This window comes from Hemitrygon akajei, chromosome 4 (genome assembly GCF_048418815.1).
Source record: "Hemitrygon akajei chromosome 4, sHemAka1.3, whole genome shotgun sequence".
In the NCBI taxonomy this organism is placed as follows: Eukaryota; Metazoa; Chordata; class Chondrichthyes; order Myliobatiformes; family Dasyatidae; genus Hemitrygon; species Hemitrygon akajei.
The window spans coordinates 35031706-35050178 of NC_133127.1; the positions used below are offsets into that span (position 1 = coordinate 35031706).

Consider the following 18473-nt stretch of genomic DNA (forward strand, 5'->3'; position numbering starts at 1 on the left):
TGTATTCATGTGCAAGTAAAAAGATTAAACAAAATTGTTAATGGAATATTTTATTCTCTGAAGAGAAAACCATCTGTACATATTACACAAGAGCATGAACCGCTTTCCTTTAGTTCGTGGAGTAATCAGAGCAGTCAGCAACACATTAACATGACAAATCAGCAGATGGAGACAAAGTTTATGCCTCAAAGGTGGACAAGAAATCTACTACTATTTTCTTCAGCTTGGCTTCTATTTCGTTATTGATGTGCCCTTCAGCCCTTTAATAAAAAAAAACAGTACTTCAGAAACTATCCTCAAAGAACTGCAAAGTAGTCCAAGAACAACTGAACCGACAAAGCACAATTAAAAATCATCATCATTTGTAATTATCCAGGGGTGTGTTAAAATAGTCAACTCACAAAACTTCGTTCCAATAGGCAAATTTCACACATAAAAAGCAGTACAGATTTGTAAATTTAAGTCTAGTACATGAAAAAAGATTGGTTTTTTTTTGTAAGGGGAGAGGGTTGTTGAGAAATCTGTTGCAATGATACACTTGCCTGATTGTTCCCAAGACATCTTGGTGCTGACTTTTCACATGGGCTAAGAAAGCTGGTTCAAACTTTGTGATCTTGCTGGGTTCCATTTTATCCAGGTGACCCCTGACTCCAGCATAAATAACTGCAACTTGTTCCTCAATAGCCATGGGAACTGGATGGAAAACACAAAAATTACAGCATAAGCTGGCACACATGCTCCAACTGAACCCCCAACATCTCCATAACATTTATGAACTGCAGTAGGACTGCACTATTAGACCATAAGATAGAGTAGGCCATTCGGCCCATCGAGTCTGCTCTGCCATTCAACCATGGGCTGATCCAATTCTTCCAGTCATCCCCACACCCCTGCCTTCTCCCCATACCCTTTGATGCCCTGGCTAATCAAAAACCTATCTATCTCTGCCTTAAATACACCCAATGACTTGGCCTCCACAGCCACCTGTGGCAACAAATTCCACAGATTTACCACCCTCTGACTAAAGTAATTTCTCCACATCTCTGTTTTAAATGGACTTCCTCCAATCCTGAAGTCATGCCCTCTTGTCCTAGAATCTCCTACCATGGGAAATAACTTTGCCATATCTAATCTGTTAAAGCCTTTTAACATTCAGATTGTTTTTATGAGATCCTCCCTCATGCTCCTGAACTTCAGGGAATACAGTCCAAGAGCTGCCAGACATTCCTCATATGGTAACTCTTTCATTCCTGGAATCATTACAATCGTCGTTACTACAAACAGCATTGGTGCTTGAGTTTTTATTGATGGCAGTATTTGTGGAGACATACTAATGTTTGATTTTTCAGACCCTGTTTTACGACTGAGTGCAGAGGGAGAATAGCTGGCATAAATTGGGTCAGTGCACTTTGCATCAATAAAAATGGCAAAACAACTAAGCAATATGGTGAAAAAAGTGATCAGTTAGGCAATTTCAAGCTTCTCTGAATAACAACCCAGGGATAAGACTCACTCACCATACTGTCCTTGTTTGAGCAACTCTGTCAAACGAACACCGCGGTTCAGCAGCTGTTGAGTAGCAGCGTCTAAATCAGAACCAAACTGGGCAAAAGCTGCCACTTCACGGAATTGGGCCAACTCCAGCTTCATGGTACCAGCCACCTGTGGTCAGTTAGATCAAGAGTTAGAAGGTAATGCAGACTCCCTCAATATTCAGGGATATTTGAAAATGAAGGCAGATCTGGGGCTAAGCAGCAGCTGGACAAGCGGTAGCACTGATTAGGTGTCACAATGATTAATGTTGACAGTGGTTCCACAACATCCTGCTCTATTTGGAACACTGCCCATCACCTCAGCAGGGTGGAGATGCGAGTCTACAGATGCTCAAACCTGAAGCAAAACACAAACTGCAGGAGGAATAAGCAAGGCATTGCTGCTTAGGCACCAAGTTCCCCCAGAAATGTGTTTTTAGCATCAGATTGGCCTACTGGATAAAAAAAAATAGTCCAGATGGATCTAAATCATACTGAATGATATGTAAACTTCTGGTAGGGACTCCAGACAGAGATTTAATTGTCCTTCTTCTTCCCCTATCAAATTAGATGAGCTCCCCTGCCAAATCTAGTAGCCCACTTATAAAGTTTGTCAAATGTCTGACCCGAACGCTTTTGATAGGGTCTGCTTAGACCTGCAAGATGAACATATCATAAGAACTTTCCATTGGAATTAATGTTTGCCTCATTACTTTGTGTTGTTATTTAGTTCCAAAGTTTAAAAGACTCAATCCTCCCATATAGCAAAAATGCCCAATAAATTGAATTGAAATTATAAAGAATCAAATTCCCATGTCAATTCTTTTAGTTAATTATCAAGCAGTAATCAAAAAGATGTAGATAAGAACAACCCAATGAATACCTGTTTCATGGCTTTGGTCTGGGCAGCAGATCCTACACGGGATACAGACAGACCCACATTAATGGCTGGGCGGATGCCCTTGTAGAACAGTTCAGTTTCCAAGAATATCTATAAAGTATACAAGTACATAAATCAAGATCTAACACTACGAGTGTGATTCCAGTCATAGAAATAAGGAATGTTTATAAGGCTGTACAAGAAATCTAGTGTTGCAGTGACATTAAGTTTACAAACCCAATGCAAAAATACTGAATACATCACTTAATTATTCAATGAAAATGACCATCAATCAATACTAGTCATTAGTCTTTAAGAAAAATGTATTCAGAAGGCTTATCTTATAACCAATTGACCATAAATGATTATCTTTATGAGAACAACCAGCCCTCATTCCTGAAATTGGTTGTGGGGGGGGTGTAAATCAGGTATTGCCATAAATACACTTAACATTCATTTCCCTTCCTGCAAACATTAGTACTTCAAAAATTCACTTTTCAATTTGATATTCAAAACAAGTGCAGGACAATTTTCACTTTTACAACCCACCTGACCGTCTGTGATGGAGATGACATTGGTTGGAATGTAAGCAGACACATCACCGGCCTGAGTCTCAATTACTGGAAGAGCTGTAAGGGAGCCACCACCAAAGTTATCATTCATCTTGGCTGCTCTCTCCAGCAAACGGGAGTGCAGATAGAATACATCACCGGGATAGGCCTCCCGCCCTGGTGGACGGCGCAGAAGCAAGGACATCTGGCGGTAGGCAACAGCCTGCAAAAAGGTTGACAGTGAGACACTGGCAATGGTTGTTACAAGTTTCAGTTGTTTATGGTGTGCAATAAATTCCATGGATCCTTTCGTTTTAAATACTTAATTAAATGTTACATTGCAAGTTATTCACAAAAAGCACGGGCTACTGCAGGAGGAAAGGAGTGAAGTTACATTCAACTTCAGTAACTTCCTCTGAAGGCATGGCGCTGGAGGTGGGTGGATCCAAGGCCGGTGCTACTGCCTGTGTAGTACATGGAAGATTGAAAGCAGCAACCCAAGTTCTTTGGGCACAGAGCTCGGAAAAGGCGACACAACAAACATTTAACACCATAAATCAGCTGTGAAACAGCTTTTTCCTTATTAGGGAGAGAGAGGGAGCCTGTGGTATGTCGAATACCAGGTGAATAAGTATCTTTGGGGTACTGCAAGTCTGTGTCTTTATTGATGCTTTGCTGCATGCTTGAGTGCTCGGTCAGGGGGTGCAGATGCTTTTTTGCTGGTGGGGAGGGGCTTGTTGCTTTGCTGCTGCTTATGTGTGGGGGGGGGAGTTGGGGGGCCTTTGGGGGTTCTAACGTTTAACTGTCATTCATTTTTTGGGGGCACTCCTCTATTTTCGTGAATGTTTGTGAAGAAAAAGATTTTCAGGATGTATATTCTATACATTTCTCTGACATTAAATGTACCTATTGAACATATGAACTACCCTTAATTCAGCCCACAGACTATTGTGTTCAGAACTAAGTTACTGCCAATCATCATCGGCATACTATATTAATGCTGGATTGTAGACACACAGCTTGCCCACAGTACAAGCTCAGGTATGTTAGTTAACACAAATGACTCATTTCACTATATGTTTCATTGTACATATGATAAACAAAACTGAATCTGCTCATTTTAAGTATGCATTCAACAAAATAGAGTTATTCTGTGTTCACTTTCAAGATATTCCATTTTAAAAAGATCTTAGAAGTCAAATCTCAAGAAATAGTTATGTAATCAAAGTTTTCTCCTGTTCAGTGCTAAAAGAATACCACATATTGCTTCAGTGACTTTGGGCAAACTATATTTTGTCTGGTTTGAAGATCCAACAAAAATCTTGAAAATCAGAGCAACATTCCACTTCAGCCTATAAAACTCCAATTGGCAAGATGGCACCACTGACCAATGGTGACATCCCACAGACTGCTCACAAAAGTACTAGATACTTGATACTCTGCTTCTTCTAAAAATACTTCTGATCTACAATCAGTTGCAGCCTGTAAATTCCTCATATGAGCAAACTAAATGACCTGGCATTTCTGCAGTCTCCTGGGGGATTTGGTGTGGATGAGACTGGAGTGCAGCTATGGCGTAGCTGCATCAGTTCCTAATGGCAGAACAAAAACCTGTCATCAGCTCCATTACTTTGCATGGATTAAAGTGTCGACCAATACTATAAGTATTGTTTGCCTATGTTTAGCCAGCCTCTTCTCACTGCTGCCGGAATGTGGAAAATCCAAGAGTCTTGGGTCCCATGCAGCCCGGTTTAGAAACAACTGCTGCCCTGCAGCCATCAGATTACTGGACAGGCTTCACTTGCCTCAGCACTGAATGTGCTCCACGGCCATGGATTCACTTTCAGTGACTACAGTTCATTTGGCTTGTGTTTTTGTTTACATTTCTGCACAGTTTGATCTGGGTGCTTCAGCACTGAACTGTCTCTGCAGCTGTGGCCTGCGACCATCAGGCTCCTGCACCAGCTTTACTTGCCTGAACAGCTCAGTGGCTGTGGACTCACTTTCTGCAGCTAATGTTATTTGTTTGCTTCCTTTTCACACACTGGGCGTTTGATGGTTTTGTTGTGTGGGTTCTTTTTGTTGTTACCTTCCAAGAAGATGAATCTTAAGGTTGTATACTGTATATATGTTTTGATAATAAAATGTACTTTGAAATTAGAACTTCCAAGAAAATGGTTCCAGTTATCAATATTCAGAAGCCAAGCAAAGCAAAAGGTGCATCCAACTAGTGTAGCAACGGCTAACCTCAGCCTGTTCTCTCAAACTTGGAGTGAGGAGTCTTAGGAAAAATTCTGTCCAGGTTACTTCATTCTCTCCCAGGGTACTACAATGAAATAGTTACAAATGATAACACCCACAGAAACTAACAGCTGTTGGCCTAAGACCAGGAACCTAAACTAATGGCTGGAGCTAATCTATTGGAAAAAGTACTGACCTGTTTAGACAAGTCATCATAGATGATCAGTGCATGCTTGCCATTGTCTCTGAAGTACTCTCCCATTGAGCAGCCAGAATATGGAGCCAAATACTGAAGTGGAGCAGCATCAGAGGCTGTGGCAGAGACCACGATGGTATACTTCATTGCATCTGGAAAACAAGTCAAACAAGTAGAGTACACAGCAACTTCAACTATAGTGAATAAAGATGTTATGCTGTTTCCCCGCCTGCTTTTGAATGATCATTTGCTACCACTTTCCATTGGATTTTGAGAATATCTAGTGACAACTATCCAATTAAAATTGAGTCAAACCACTTTTGAGAATGCTCTGCCACTCATTCATGCCCTATTTGAGCTTGGCCTCAACTTCGCGTTACTGTCAGGTTCACCATTACCCATCTGCCATCCTCGTATACATTCAATAACTCAGCCCCTACAGCTCTATGGGGTACAGAACTCTCACTATTTATGATTCCCAGAAGATATTCCTTCTTATCTCATCCAAACTAGTCACCCTGTATTTTGAACCTTACACTTAGCTATAAGTTTCCCCACAAGGGAAAACATTATATATATTTAGAGATACACAGCAGAACAGGCCCTTCCTGCCAATGAGCCATGCCATCCAGCCTTCACAGGACAATTTACAATTACCAACCTAGTAATCAGAGAGTCTTTGAACTATGGGAGGAAATCAAAACATCTGGAGAATACCTATGGGGTCACAGAGAGAACATAAAACTCCTTACAGATGGCGTCAGAACTGAACTCTGAACTCCAACACAATGAGCTGTGATAGCATTGCACTAACCACTATGCTACTACCATGGCACCCTAATTTTATGCTCACCGCATCACATTCCCTTGGAATTTGATTAAGATCATCCTTCATTCTTTTGAATGCCAAAATGCACATGCCCAACCTTCTTACTCTTGCCTTGTTGAAAAAAACTTTTCATTGTAGGATTTAAGCTTGCAAAACTAAATTGCTTCCAAAGTCGCTATAGCATCCCCTCCCCCTTAAAGGTATTTAAAGTATGGTCTTGTCAGCAACCTGAAAAATAGAACCCTACTTACTCTGTAATTAAGGTCAACTACCTACACCAGAAAAGTAAAAAAACAGAAAACTACAGCACAATACAGGCCCTTTGACCCACAAAGCTGTGCCAAATGTGTCCTTATCTGAGAAATTACCTAGGGTTACCCATAGCCCTCTATTTTTCTGAGCTTCATATACCTGTCCAGGAGTCTCTTAAAAGCCCCTATCGTATACACCTCCACCACCATCACGTGCAATCCATTCCACACACTTACCACTCTGCATTAAAAAAAACTGAACCCTACTTATCTCCTCTGTACCTACTTCCAAACACCTTAAAACTGTGCCCTCTCATGCTAGCCATTTCAGCCCTGGGAAAAAGCCTCTGACTATCCACATGATCAATGCCTCTCATCATCTTATACACCTCTGTCAGGTCATCTCTCATCCTCACATTGCTCCAAGGAAAAAAGGCCAAGTTCACTCAACCTATTCTCATAAGGCATGCTCCCCCAGTCCAGGCAACATTCTTGTAAATCATCTCTGCACCCTTTCTATGGTTTCCACATCCTTCCTACAGTGAGGCGACCAGAACTGAGCACAGTACTCCAAAGGGGGTCTGACCAGAGTCCCATATAGCCACAACATTACCTCTTAGCTCTTGAACTCAATCCCACGGTTAACAAAGGCCAATGCACCATATGCCTTCTTAACCACAGAGTCAACCTAAATAGCAGCTTTGAGTGTCCTATGGACTCGGACTCCAAGGTCCCTCTGATCCTCCACATTGCCAAGAGTCTTACCATTAATAGTATATTCTGCCATCATATTTGACCTACCAAAATGAACCACTTTACACTTACCTGGGTTGAACTCCATCTGCCATTTCTCAGCCCAGTCTTCCATCCTATCAATGTCCTGCTGTAACCTCTGACAGCCCTGCGCACTATCCACAACACCTCCAACCTTTGTGTCATCAGCAAACTTACTAACCCATCCCTCCACTTCTTCATCCAGGTCATTTATAAAAATTTCAAAGAGTAGGGGTCCCTGAACAGATCCCCGAGGCACACTACTGGTGACCGACCGCCATGCAGGTCTACAACCACTCTTTTGCCTTCTGTGGGCAAGCCAATTCTGGATCCACAAAGCAAGGTCCCCTTGGATCCCATACCTCCTTATTTTCTTAATAAGCCTTGCACAGGGTGCCTTGTCAAATGACTTGCTGAAATCCCTATACACTACATCTGTTGCTCCACCTTCATCAATGTGTTTAGTCACATCCTCAAAAAAAATTCAATCAGGCTCATAAGGCACCACCTGCCTTTGACAAAGCCATGCTGGCCATTCCTAATCATATTATGCCTCTTCAAATGTTCATAAATCTTCCCTCTCAAAGGATCTTTTCCATCAACTGAAGTAAGACTCACTGGTCTATAATTTCCTGGGCTATCTCTACTCCCTTTCTTGAATAATGGAACACATCAACAACCCTCCAATTCTCCTGAACCTCTCCCATCGCCATTGATGATGCAAAGATCATCGCCAGAGGCTCAGCATTCTCCTCCCTCGCCTCCCACATTAGCCTGGGGTACATCTCATCTGGTTCCAGTGACTTATCCAACTTGATGCTTTCCAAAAGCTCTTGTACATCCTCTTTCTTAATATCTACATTCTCAAGCTTTTCAGTCCGCTGTAAGTCATCCCTACAATTGCCAAGATCCTTTTCCATAATGAATACTGAAGCAAAGTACTCATTAAGTACCTCTGCTATCTCCTCTGGTTCCATACACAATTTTCCACTGTCACACTTCATTGGTCCTATTCTCTCACGTCTTATCGTCTTGCTCTTCACATATCTGTAGAATGCCTTGGGGTTTTCTTTAATCCTGTCCACCAAGGACTTCTAATGGACCCTTTTGGCTCTCCTAATTTCTTTCTTGAGCTCCTTCCTGCTAGCCTTATAATCTTCTAGCTCTCTATCATTACCTAATTTTTTGAACCTTTCGTAAGCTCTTCTTTCCTTGACTAGATTTACAGCAGCCTTTGTACACCACGGTTCCTGTACCCTACCATCCTTTCCTTGACTCATTGGAACATACCTCTACAGAACTCCACGCAAATATCCCCTGAACATTTGCCACATTTCTTCCGTACATTTCCGAGAACGTCTGTTTCCAATTTATGCTTTCAAGTTGCTGCCTGATAGGCATATCGATAGCCCTTTACTCCATTTAAATGCTTTCCTAATTTGTCAGTTCCTATCCCTCTCCAACGCTATGAAGGAGATAGAATTGTGATCACTGTCTCTAAAATGCTCTCCCACTGAGAGACCTGACACCTGACCAGGTTCATTTCCCAATCCAGTTCAAGTACAGTCTCTCCCTTCCTGAACACACCTAACAAACTCTACCCCATCTAAACCCCTCACTCTAGGGACATGCCAATCGATATATGGGAAATTAAAATCTCCCACCACGACAACCTTGTTATTATTACACCTTTCCCCTAGAATCTGTCTCCCTAGCTAGTCCTCAACGTCCCTATTACACTTAGGTGGTCTATAAAAAACATGCCGTAGTTATTGACCCTTTCCTATTCCTAACTTCTACCCACAGAGACTCCATAGACAACCCACGTCTTCCTCCTTTTCTTCAGCCGTGACACTATCTCTGATCAACAGTGCCACGCCCCCAGCTTTGGCCTCCCTCCCTGTTGTTTCTGAAACATCTAAAGCCTGGCACTCGAATTAACTATTTCTGCCTGAGCCATCCAAGTCCCTGTAATGGCCGCATCATGGCTCCAAGTACTGATCTATGCTCTAAGCTTTGTTCATAATACTCCTTGCATTAAACCACTGGTCTAAGCGCATCCCTTCTCGATCACCTCGAGCACTCTCTCCAAGCTTTCTCTATTTGTAAGTGCAAACACTGCTACCACAAAGCTGGGCTAGGCAGCTGCTGATATTCTAGTCTGAATACCTCACTGGATTCCTGGAGTCAATGGAAACAGCATGAATCAAAGAAATAAATGAATTTTTTGACTTAATAGTTGGAATTTTGTTTACTTATTGAGATACAGCACAGTGTAGGCCTTTCTGGCCCTTCGAGTTGTGCTGCCCAGCAACACCCGATTTAACCCTAGCCTAACAATTTGCTATAACCAATTAACCTACCAACTGATACATTTTCCTTCTGTGGGAGGAATCCGGAGCATCCAGAGGAAATCCACACAGTCACGGAGAGAGTGTACAAACTCCTTACAGGCAGCAGTGGGAATTGAACCAGGGATGTTGATACTGTTAAGTATTATGCTAACCACCACACCACCATGTCACCCCAGGAACATGCATCCTGGTTAAGACAGGCAGTAGTAGATACACAAACATAATTTGGATTGACTGCAAGTCTTAAAAATTCAATGCTGATATTACAGCGTTCAGATGGAGTCCCCACCCAGGCGGCTAATTTGCTTTTTCTGTCTAACTCTATAACACTGAACGAAATCTGTATGACATCAGTTATAGTGAGCAAAAAAAGTGGTAAACCTTAGAGAAACACCTGTAGGGATCAGAGCATACATCTCATTTAGACTTCAGATAAATATTGATTTTGTAAATATCAGGGCTAATGCACCAATTCCAGCTCCAAGGAGAAATATTATCATAATCACCAAGACTTTAATACAGAAGTTGGATGAGATAATTCACAGCTAAATTGCTTTAGGTTATTTTGGCAAAGGAACCTACCAGCATCAGTCAATCTCTTGACGAGCTGAGCCACAGTGGATCTCTTCTGACCAATAGCAACATAGATGCAGTACAGTTTCTTCTTCTCATCAGTTCCATCATTGAATCTCTTTTGGTTGATGATGGTGTCAATAGCAATACCAGTTTTGCTAAAAAGCAAATCAATACATTAGTCACAACAAAATTGTGAACAGCTGAGCCATAAAATGAAAAATAGGAAATACTATCATGCGACCTTTATATTCACAAGCTAGAAAGACAAAATTAAAAAGAGGAACCAGAAGACAGGTGACTACTCATGAACATCTGGTTACTCCAGTTCGATACAAGTGGTAAGTTCACATGAGCGTTGTCCAAACTGGGTCACAAGAACATGGTGGCGGATTGCCAACAGAACCAGTAACAGCAGGAGGCATGAAAAGTGTGCGTTCTCTCTACTGGAGCAACAACTAAAATACTGTTTAAGACAGCTAACAAGCTCTCACGGTTTTTGGATGTAATTTATAAAACCATAAATTTAAAATTAACAAGTCAGCCACTGATCACAAAGCTGCAGCTCAAGTCCTAGTCCAGACCCTTGCACACAAAGATTATTCACAATCCAATGAAGTAATAGACTATTACACAGCTGGAGCTGCTGTCTTTTCAAAAGTCTTAAAATTCAAGCCAGATCCATCATTTCAAGTGGATTTCATAGATCCCATAGCACTAATTTTAATAAGTAACTAGACATAGTGACACGACTAAGATACGTAGATACATGGAGTAAATAAGTCATTATCATATTGTTGTTTGGAGAACCTACAGGCTGCCATGTTTCTTATATTGCAACAGTGACTACACTTCAAGATGACCTTTGACCACAGAGCACCTTGGTGAAGTGCCAATAGGGATAGTTTCAATGCAGATCTTTGCATTTGAATACAATATTTGGTTCTTACCCAGTCTGTCTATCACCAATGATAAGCTCACGCTGACCACGGCCAATGGGCACCAGACTATCCACAGCCTTAATACCAGTCTGCATAGGCTCACGCACAGAGATCCTGGGGATAATACCAGGAGCTTTCAATCCCACACGCCTACGTTGCTTAGCTCCAAGTGCACCCTGTTTCAGAAAAACAAATATCAAAATTTGAACATTCAAGCTTCTACAGCAAAACAAATCAAACAGGATGTTTTGAACACTCCAACAAGTTCTGCTTTTCCAACTGAGATGCTTTTATTCTTTTGAAAAACAGATTTCAATACCAGAATGCACACAAGGCTGCTACAGGGCAGCTTGTTCATCAAGCGAGAAAGGCTTATAGTACCAGATCAAAATGTTGTAAGCACAAGTCATAAGTCAGAGACTTGCAAAGGTATCCTAACAATGAAGTAACCGCTCCAAGGCCATTGGAAAAATGGAGCTCAAATAGCTCATTTACAGCACAAATGCCAGAACTGACCAGATGACTGAATATCCTGTTTCTATGCTCATGAAAGTAACATAACTCAGCAAAAAAATTAAATAGCAAAAATGAAGACAAAGCATTTAATCTTTAATTACAATAAAGGTAGTACTATTAACAGATGAGTGCAAGGAACTAGAAGTAACCTTAATAGATATCATATCATGGTATTTTTACAAAGCTCTTTACCTTTCCATCAATGACATTTCCCAGGGCATCAACAACACGTCCAAGTAGTTCCTCTCCTACTGGAACATCCACAATGGCACCAGTTCTCTTTACAATGTCACCTTCCTTAATCAGCTTGTCATTGCCAAACACTACAACACCGACATTGTCAGGTTCCAAATTCAAAGACATTCCCTAAAGTGATGAAAACATAAAATCAGGGAAAAAAACAGTACAAACTCTTCACTTGTTCATATGGCTTGGAATCTATACAAAATGCACTTGGAAATAGTTTGAGACACTCAACCTGCTTAAGACAAAATGCACAAGGAACACCACAAACTATAAGCACAGATCCTCCCCACCCAAAAAAGCCTCTTTTGATGATGTAGATCAACATACCCTCTGCACTTCTAGATCAAGTACCATTTCTCAACCTAGTTCAAAAGTGAGATTACTGAAGCTAAGCCAAATCTCACCTTTGTTCACCACCCATTCACATGCTTGTCACAGCAACAAAAACCTGGCTGAATTATACTGGCCAGGTGATACTAGCACAATCCTGACTTTAGTTATCTAATTCAGCATCTTCAGGGAATAAAACATGAATTTATAGCACAAGGATCTACAAAATGGAAGGGGACCACATCAGTTACAGAAAAGGATTAATATTTTTCTCCAAAATATCAGGTCATTTAAGTGAAGACCAGATAAAGTGACCATTCCTGTTTTCGTGAACCAGAGGAACTCAATATGAAACACTTGTTTGATTTTGTGATACACTTCTTTATAGAATTATTAGAGGGATAATTTTAGGTTCAGGAGCAGTTATTGCCCCTCAAACATTAAACTCTTGAACCACAGGGAACAGCCACTCATTTTCACTGGCCCCATCATTGAAAAGTTCTCATAACCAATGGATTTGCTTTCAAGAACTCATCTTCTCATGTTCTTAATATTTATTGCTTAATTGTTGTTATTATTATTTATTTCTTTTTGTATTTTTCAAGTTGGTGCTGTATGGTACCCCTAGGGTTCATATTTTCTGTGGACAACCACTTCAAAATGGCAGGAGAATAATACTGGCTTTTGGACACTGGTTGTGCTGCTAATATGAGAGAGAGAGGGAGAGGGGGAGGGGGAGGGGGAGGGGGAGAGGGAGAGAGAGGGGGAGAGGGAGAGAGAGGGGGAGAGGGAGAGAGAGGGGGAGAGGGAGAGAGAGGGGGAGAGGGAGAGAGAGGGGGAGAGGGAGAGAGAGGGGGAGAGGGAGAGAGAGGGGGAGAGGGAGAGAGAGGGGGAGAGGGAGAGAGAGGGGGAGAGGGAGAGAGAGGGGGAGAGGGAGAGAGAGGGGGAGAGGGAGAGAGAGGGGGAGAGGGAGAGAGAGGGGGAGAGGGAGAGGAGGAGAGGGGGAGAGGGAGAGAGGGAGGAGAGGGGGAGAGGGAGAGAGAGGGGGAGAGGGAGAGAGAGGGGAGAGGGAGAGAGAGGGGAGAGGGAGAGAGAGGGGGAGAGGGAGAGAGAGGGGGAGAGGGAGAGAGAGGGGGAGAGGGAGAGAGAGGGGGAGAGGGAGAGAGAGGGGGAGAGGGAGAGAGAGGGGGAGAGGGAGAGAGAGGGGGAGAGGGAGAGAGAGGGGGAGAGGGAGAGAGAGGGGGAGAGGGAGAGAGAGGGGGAGAGGGAGAGAGAGGGGGAGAGGGAGAGAGAGGGGGAGAGGGAGAGAGAGGGGGAGAGGGAGAGAGAGGGGGAGAGGGAGAGAGAGGGGGAGAGGGAGAGAGAGGGGGAGAGGGAGAGAGAGGGGGAGAGGGAGAGAGAGGGGGAGAGGGAGAGAGAGGGGGGAGAGGGAGAGAGAGAGGGGGAGAGGGAGAGAGAGGGGGAGAGGGAGAGAGAGGGGGAGAGGGAGAGAGAGGGGGAGAGGGAGAGAGAGGGGGAGAGGGAGAGAGAGGGGGAGAGGGAGAGAGAGGGGAGAGGGAGAGAGAGGGGGAGAGGGAGAGAGAGGGGGAGAGGGAGAGAGAGGGGGAGAGGGAGAGAGAGGGGGAGAGGGAGAGAGAGGGGGAGAGGGAGAGAGAGGGGGAGAGGGAGAGAGAGGGGGAGAGGGAGAGAGAGGGGGAGGGGGAGAGAGAGGGGGAGAGGGAGAGGGAGAGAGAGAGAGAGAGAGAGAGAGAGAGAGAGAGAGATTTAAAGTTATGGCTCCATGACTGATTATTTACGTTTGCTCCAAGACACTTTTGCCTGCTTGTAAGATTCTTGCTGAGACACGCCACAGGACACTGAAGGAGCATTGTGCACCTACGTGAAGGTGGGGGTGTGGAGTATCGATTCAGGGGAATCGACTAGAGGCTCTCACTGTGTGAAGGCAGACCAGTGGGGGCTTGTGTGTGTCCACCCTCGCCTGGGTGACAAGCTCACCACTGAAGAACGGTCTGGTCTGGTACAGAGGGGTCAGTCAGTGACCACAACAGGACAAGAAGACAACAGAAGGTTTACCTGCAACTGCATCACCTCTTGCTCTCTCTCCCTCTCCCCCCCCCCCCCAACGGTACAACAGCAACTACCTCGGCTTAAACTAACTGAACTGAACTCTGCACCATCATAAGACTATTCATTTACCCCTAGACTTCGATAGAGCTTGGTTTTGATTCCTATTTCCACACTTCTGTATATATCATTGTTAACCTGTTTTATATATATTTGCATTTTATAGTACTGTATACTTAGTTTACTGATAAACACTTTTAGTTACAGTACCGCAAGACTGCAACATATTATTCCATTTCTGCTGGTTTGGTAACCCAGTCACGGGGTACGTGACAGTGAGTCTTTCAATGATCTGTTATGGTTATTTTTCTATGCATTTATTGAGTATGCCTGCAAGAATATTAATCTCAGGATTAATGATCCTGGATACATGGTTGGGAGAGGTCTCGAGGGTTTTGGACTGGGTGCAGGTCAATGGGACTAGCAGAATAAAGATTTGGCAGAGACTAGAAGGGCCAAATCGCCTGCTTTCTGTGCTGTAGTATTCTATGGTTCTATACTTCCTTGTGATGGAATAAAATTCACAACAATTTAGAATTTCCAAATAAATGCAAAGCTGAATTCAAGGATGCAAGGAAATATGGTTTTCCTCCAGTCCATCTCATTATTCAGTTACCTTCAGACCAGAGGAGAATTCCACCATTTCTTCAGCCTGCACATTTCGCAGACCATACACACGAGCGATGCCATCACCAATTGAGAGCACACGACCAGTCTCTTCCAGGTCAGCAGAGGTATCAGCTCCTAAGATACGTTCCTCCAAGATGGAAGAAACCTCTGCAGTACCTATGACAAGTAAAAAGGGTGTAAAATTAAAATTATGAGGAATGAGAATAAGAGACTATGAAACTGTTTCTATTGCATAAAATGTCAAAGTTTTAAGGCAAGAAAGATAGAGTGAACCAGTTGCTTAATTGAGGCAGGGGGTGACTGAGAAAGGCTGGGGAATGCTCTTTAATGCACAGGGTTACTCAGTCATACAAAAGCAGCATATTAACTAAACGCAAGATACCTCAGAGCTCTGAAATACAGATGCATCTAGGCATTCTAGTGCATGATACACAGAAGACTGGTGTGCAAACCACAACCAATGCAAGTAAACATTTACAAACAAACCCCACCATAAGCTCTAATCTAACCAAAGCAAGGATAATTTAAAAAATTATATTAGTATAATTAGACAGCATTAAGAAATTACATTAACTACTGGTACACCAATGCATAGCTCACTGCAGCCCAATCCTGGAATTAATTCACTTTGTGCCTAGCCAAACCAGAAAGCAATTTCTCAGCCAATTTTTATTGAACCAAAAATATATTTCAGATTGGAATATAGCTTGGTATCATAGTTTTGATATAGAAAGTTAACCATTATATGAACAATAGCCAAAAAGCAAACTGGAAATATCAAAAAAGAAAATGCTTGCTCCTGACACTAGCTGGCTTCTTTCACATTCACCTCCAAACACCTGATTGAAAACATATTTAACAAAGACTGACCAGTCTTTTGAAGGCACGTCCTTGAAGTGTGAAGATTTTTAGTGGCTACAAATCCTGCTGGAAAGACATGTCTTGCCACCTGAAAAGAACAAGACTTAAAATAAATCAATTTTGTCCAAACATTCAGAGATTAATACATTCTGCAAAGTGCAGATGCAAATCTCAAACTGGTTTAGCTGCAGTATTTCTAATGCATTGCTGTTATATTCAAAATTTAGATTGTCTCACACTTATAACTGTTGGTAAATGTAAGCTTTGAACTTTGGCATCAATGGTGATTATACTGGTACCAAAGACACCAAGGTCACTCCGTGCTTCTTAAAATAAACTAACTTATTTTAAAATTTATGACAGAATCACTGGGTTGAGTATCCACCCTTAATCAGAAGAGAAGTGACTGCGTTTCTTATATGACTTGTACATCCAATAACAAGGCAAATATAACTTAACCCAATTAATGTTATTTGTTTTATAAACCGAGATACAAAAGATTAATAAATTATTCCAGTTCCAGATCCATTAGGACAGACAGCTAATAACAACCTACTCTGACCTTCAGGAGCTTTAGAAGCAACCATCATTGAGAAATTACACATTTTATTCAAAATATATACTAGATGTTTGTGGGAAGTTGTCATACGGTTAACACAGCTATGAAACATCAGATCATTACCCCATCACAACAATTTATTTTCTTCAATTGAATGTGCAAACAATAGCTGATTAACCAATGTAGTTTTGTACAAAAAATAGATATTAACAACAGAGCGTATAGCACTTTGCTAAATCAATTCATCATTGAAATATTTTTATCCAGGTAGGTCAAATTCAATGTTCACAACAAAATCAGTGAATGCAATAAAATTCATGGGTGTGCATATATTAATTTTAAAAACCATGAAGAAGCAATTACCAAATATAAAGATATGTAGACTGAACATTCATATTGCAAAGCAATGAAGGTTTGACCGAAAAGGAGAAAAGGGGGACCTGACCTTCAGCAGGGCGAGGCCTATCAACATCCCTCAGGCTATCAGAAATCTAAACATATTTAATTCGCACAACTGCAAAGACCACGTCCTCATGCAGTGGGTACAAACCCAGTGGAAGGGAGGACTCGAGGACGGGCTCCACTGCCACCGCTAACCCACTTTGTGCACGAAGCCACCGCAGGCCCCGTGCAAAATGGCCGCCTAGCTGTAGCTCACTTCACCCGCCCTTACCCACACCTGCGACTCGGCACTCAGGACACTTACCTGAGATCGCTGCCTGGCCAGGGACCGCGCGAGTGCGGCTGTCAGGCGGGCCGACAACATGATCGGGATTCGGGTGTCGGAGCGGTGAGACGGTGTGCTGCCCTGGACGTGCCTCCTCCACAGAGTGGCTCTGCAAATGGCCGCCCTGCCGGCTGCTGAAGGAAGAGGTCAGCGGTGCAGAGCGAGGCTCCGCCTGCCGCCCCGGAAGTAGAAGGCGCTCGCTGCGGACTTCCGGTAGAGAGGGCTCACGAATCAGTAACCCTCCCGGCAAGGATTCCAGATGCTGCAAAGGGCAGGAAAAACGATGGCTACTGAGTTCCAGAAAGTACAACGTTCTTGCGCCAATTCCGTTGTTTCCGTTCCTTATGGCATCCCATGTGATAGTGAGAGCTCACCCCGCCGGGCTGCAGTGTGTTTTAGTTGATAATCTGCTGGGTCTGTTAAACTGTTTCCATTCGTGACTCTCCAGAGGTAAATAGGTCCCCGCAAGGGTTTCTATTATCTCTGCCATCACATTCAGTGTCCAAACAAAGGTCTCTTTTACAATAACGAACAACCTGTTGGGGCAACTCACTGGGTTGAGCAGAATCTGAGGGCGGGGGGAAGAGTTGTCGATGTTTGGGACTGATGCATGGCCCCGAACCAAAACCTCGACATTCATTTCCTCCCGCAGATGTTCAATCCGCTGACGCAAGAAAGCAACATTCATCACCAAACACCTCCAACATACAGGCTCTCAACTGGTTACTATAATCGGGCAGGAGACTCCCAGACCACCAGATTCAGTAATAGTAATTACCTTTCAGTAATAGTAATAGTAATTGCAATGCTCCTCAGACAGGATGAAGAGGTCAATACTCCCCAATGCCATTAGGCTTTACAATTCTACCGCCAGGACTTAAGAACTTTTTAAAAGCTATTATTAATGCTTTTTGAGATAGTGATTTAGATGCATATCATATTTTTTTTACTGAGTTAAGTATTGTATGTAATCAGTTTTGCTACAACAAGTGTATGGGACATTGGAAAAAAGTTGAATTTCCCCATGGGGATGAATAAAGTATCTATCTATCTATCTATCTATCTTACAACCACCAGACTCCTGACACCTGTATGGATAGCTTCACTCACCACCACACTGAACCAATTCTACAACCTACAGATTCACTTTCAAGGACTCATGATCTCTATTTATTTGCACAATTTGTCTTTTGCACATTGGTTGGTTGTCAGCCTTTTGTAAAATCTACTGCATTTCTTTATTTACCCACGACAGCCTGTGAGAAAATGAATCTCAAGGTAGCAAATAGTGACATATATGTACTTTGATAATAAATTTACTTTGAACTTCTGAAATCTTCCAGAAACTTAATTACTCC

The 18473-nt window shown here is 42.7% G+C and overlaps 1 protein-coding gene across 1 annotated transcript; it reads right to left on the reverse strand.

The window, feature by feature from the left end:
• Positions 1–34: 34 nt before the first annotated feature.
• Positions 35–17260, reverse strand: atp5fa1 (ATP synthase F1 subunit alpha). The gene is made up of 12 exons (XM_073042291.1): positions 17095–17260; positions 15839–15917; positions 14955–15124; positions 11831–12004; positions 11132–11298; positions 10191–10339; positions 5401–5552; positions 2962–3186; positions 2416–2523; positions 1518–1662; positions 543–693; positions 35–260 (listed from the first exon to the last, which is right to left on the reverse strand). The coding sequence occupies exons 1-12, from the start codon at positions 17152–17154 to the stop codon at positions 179–181; spliced, it is 1662 nt and encodes a 553-aa protein (XP_072898392.1). The 5' UTR covers positions 17155–17260; the 3' UTR covers positions 35–178.
• Between the last annotated feature and the right edge of the window lie 1213 nt (positions 17261–18473).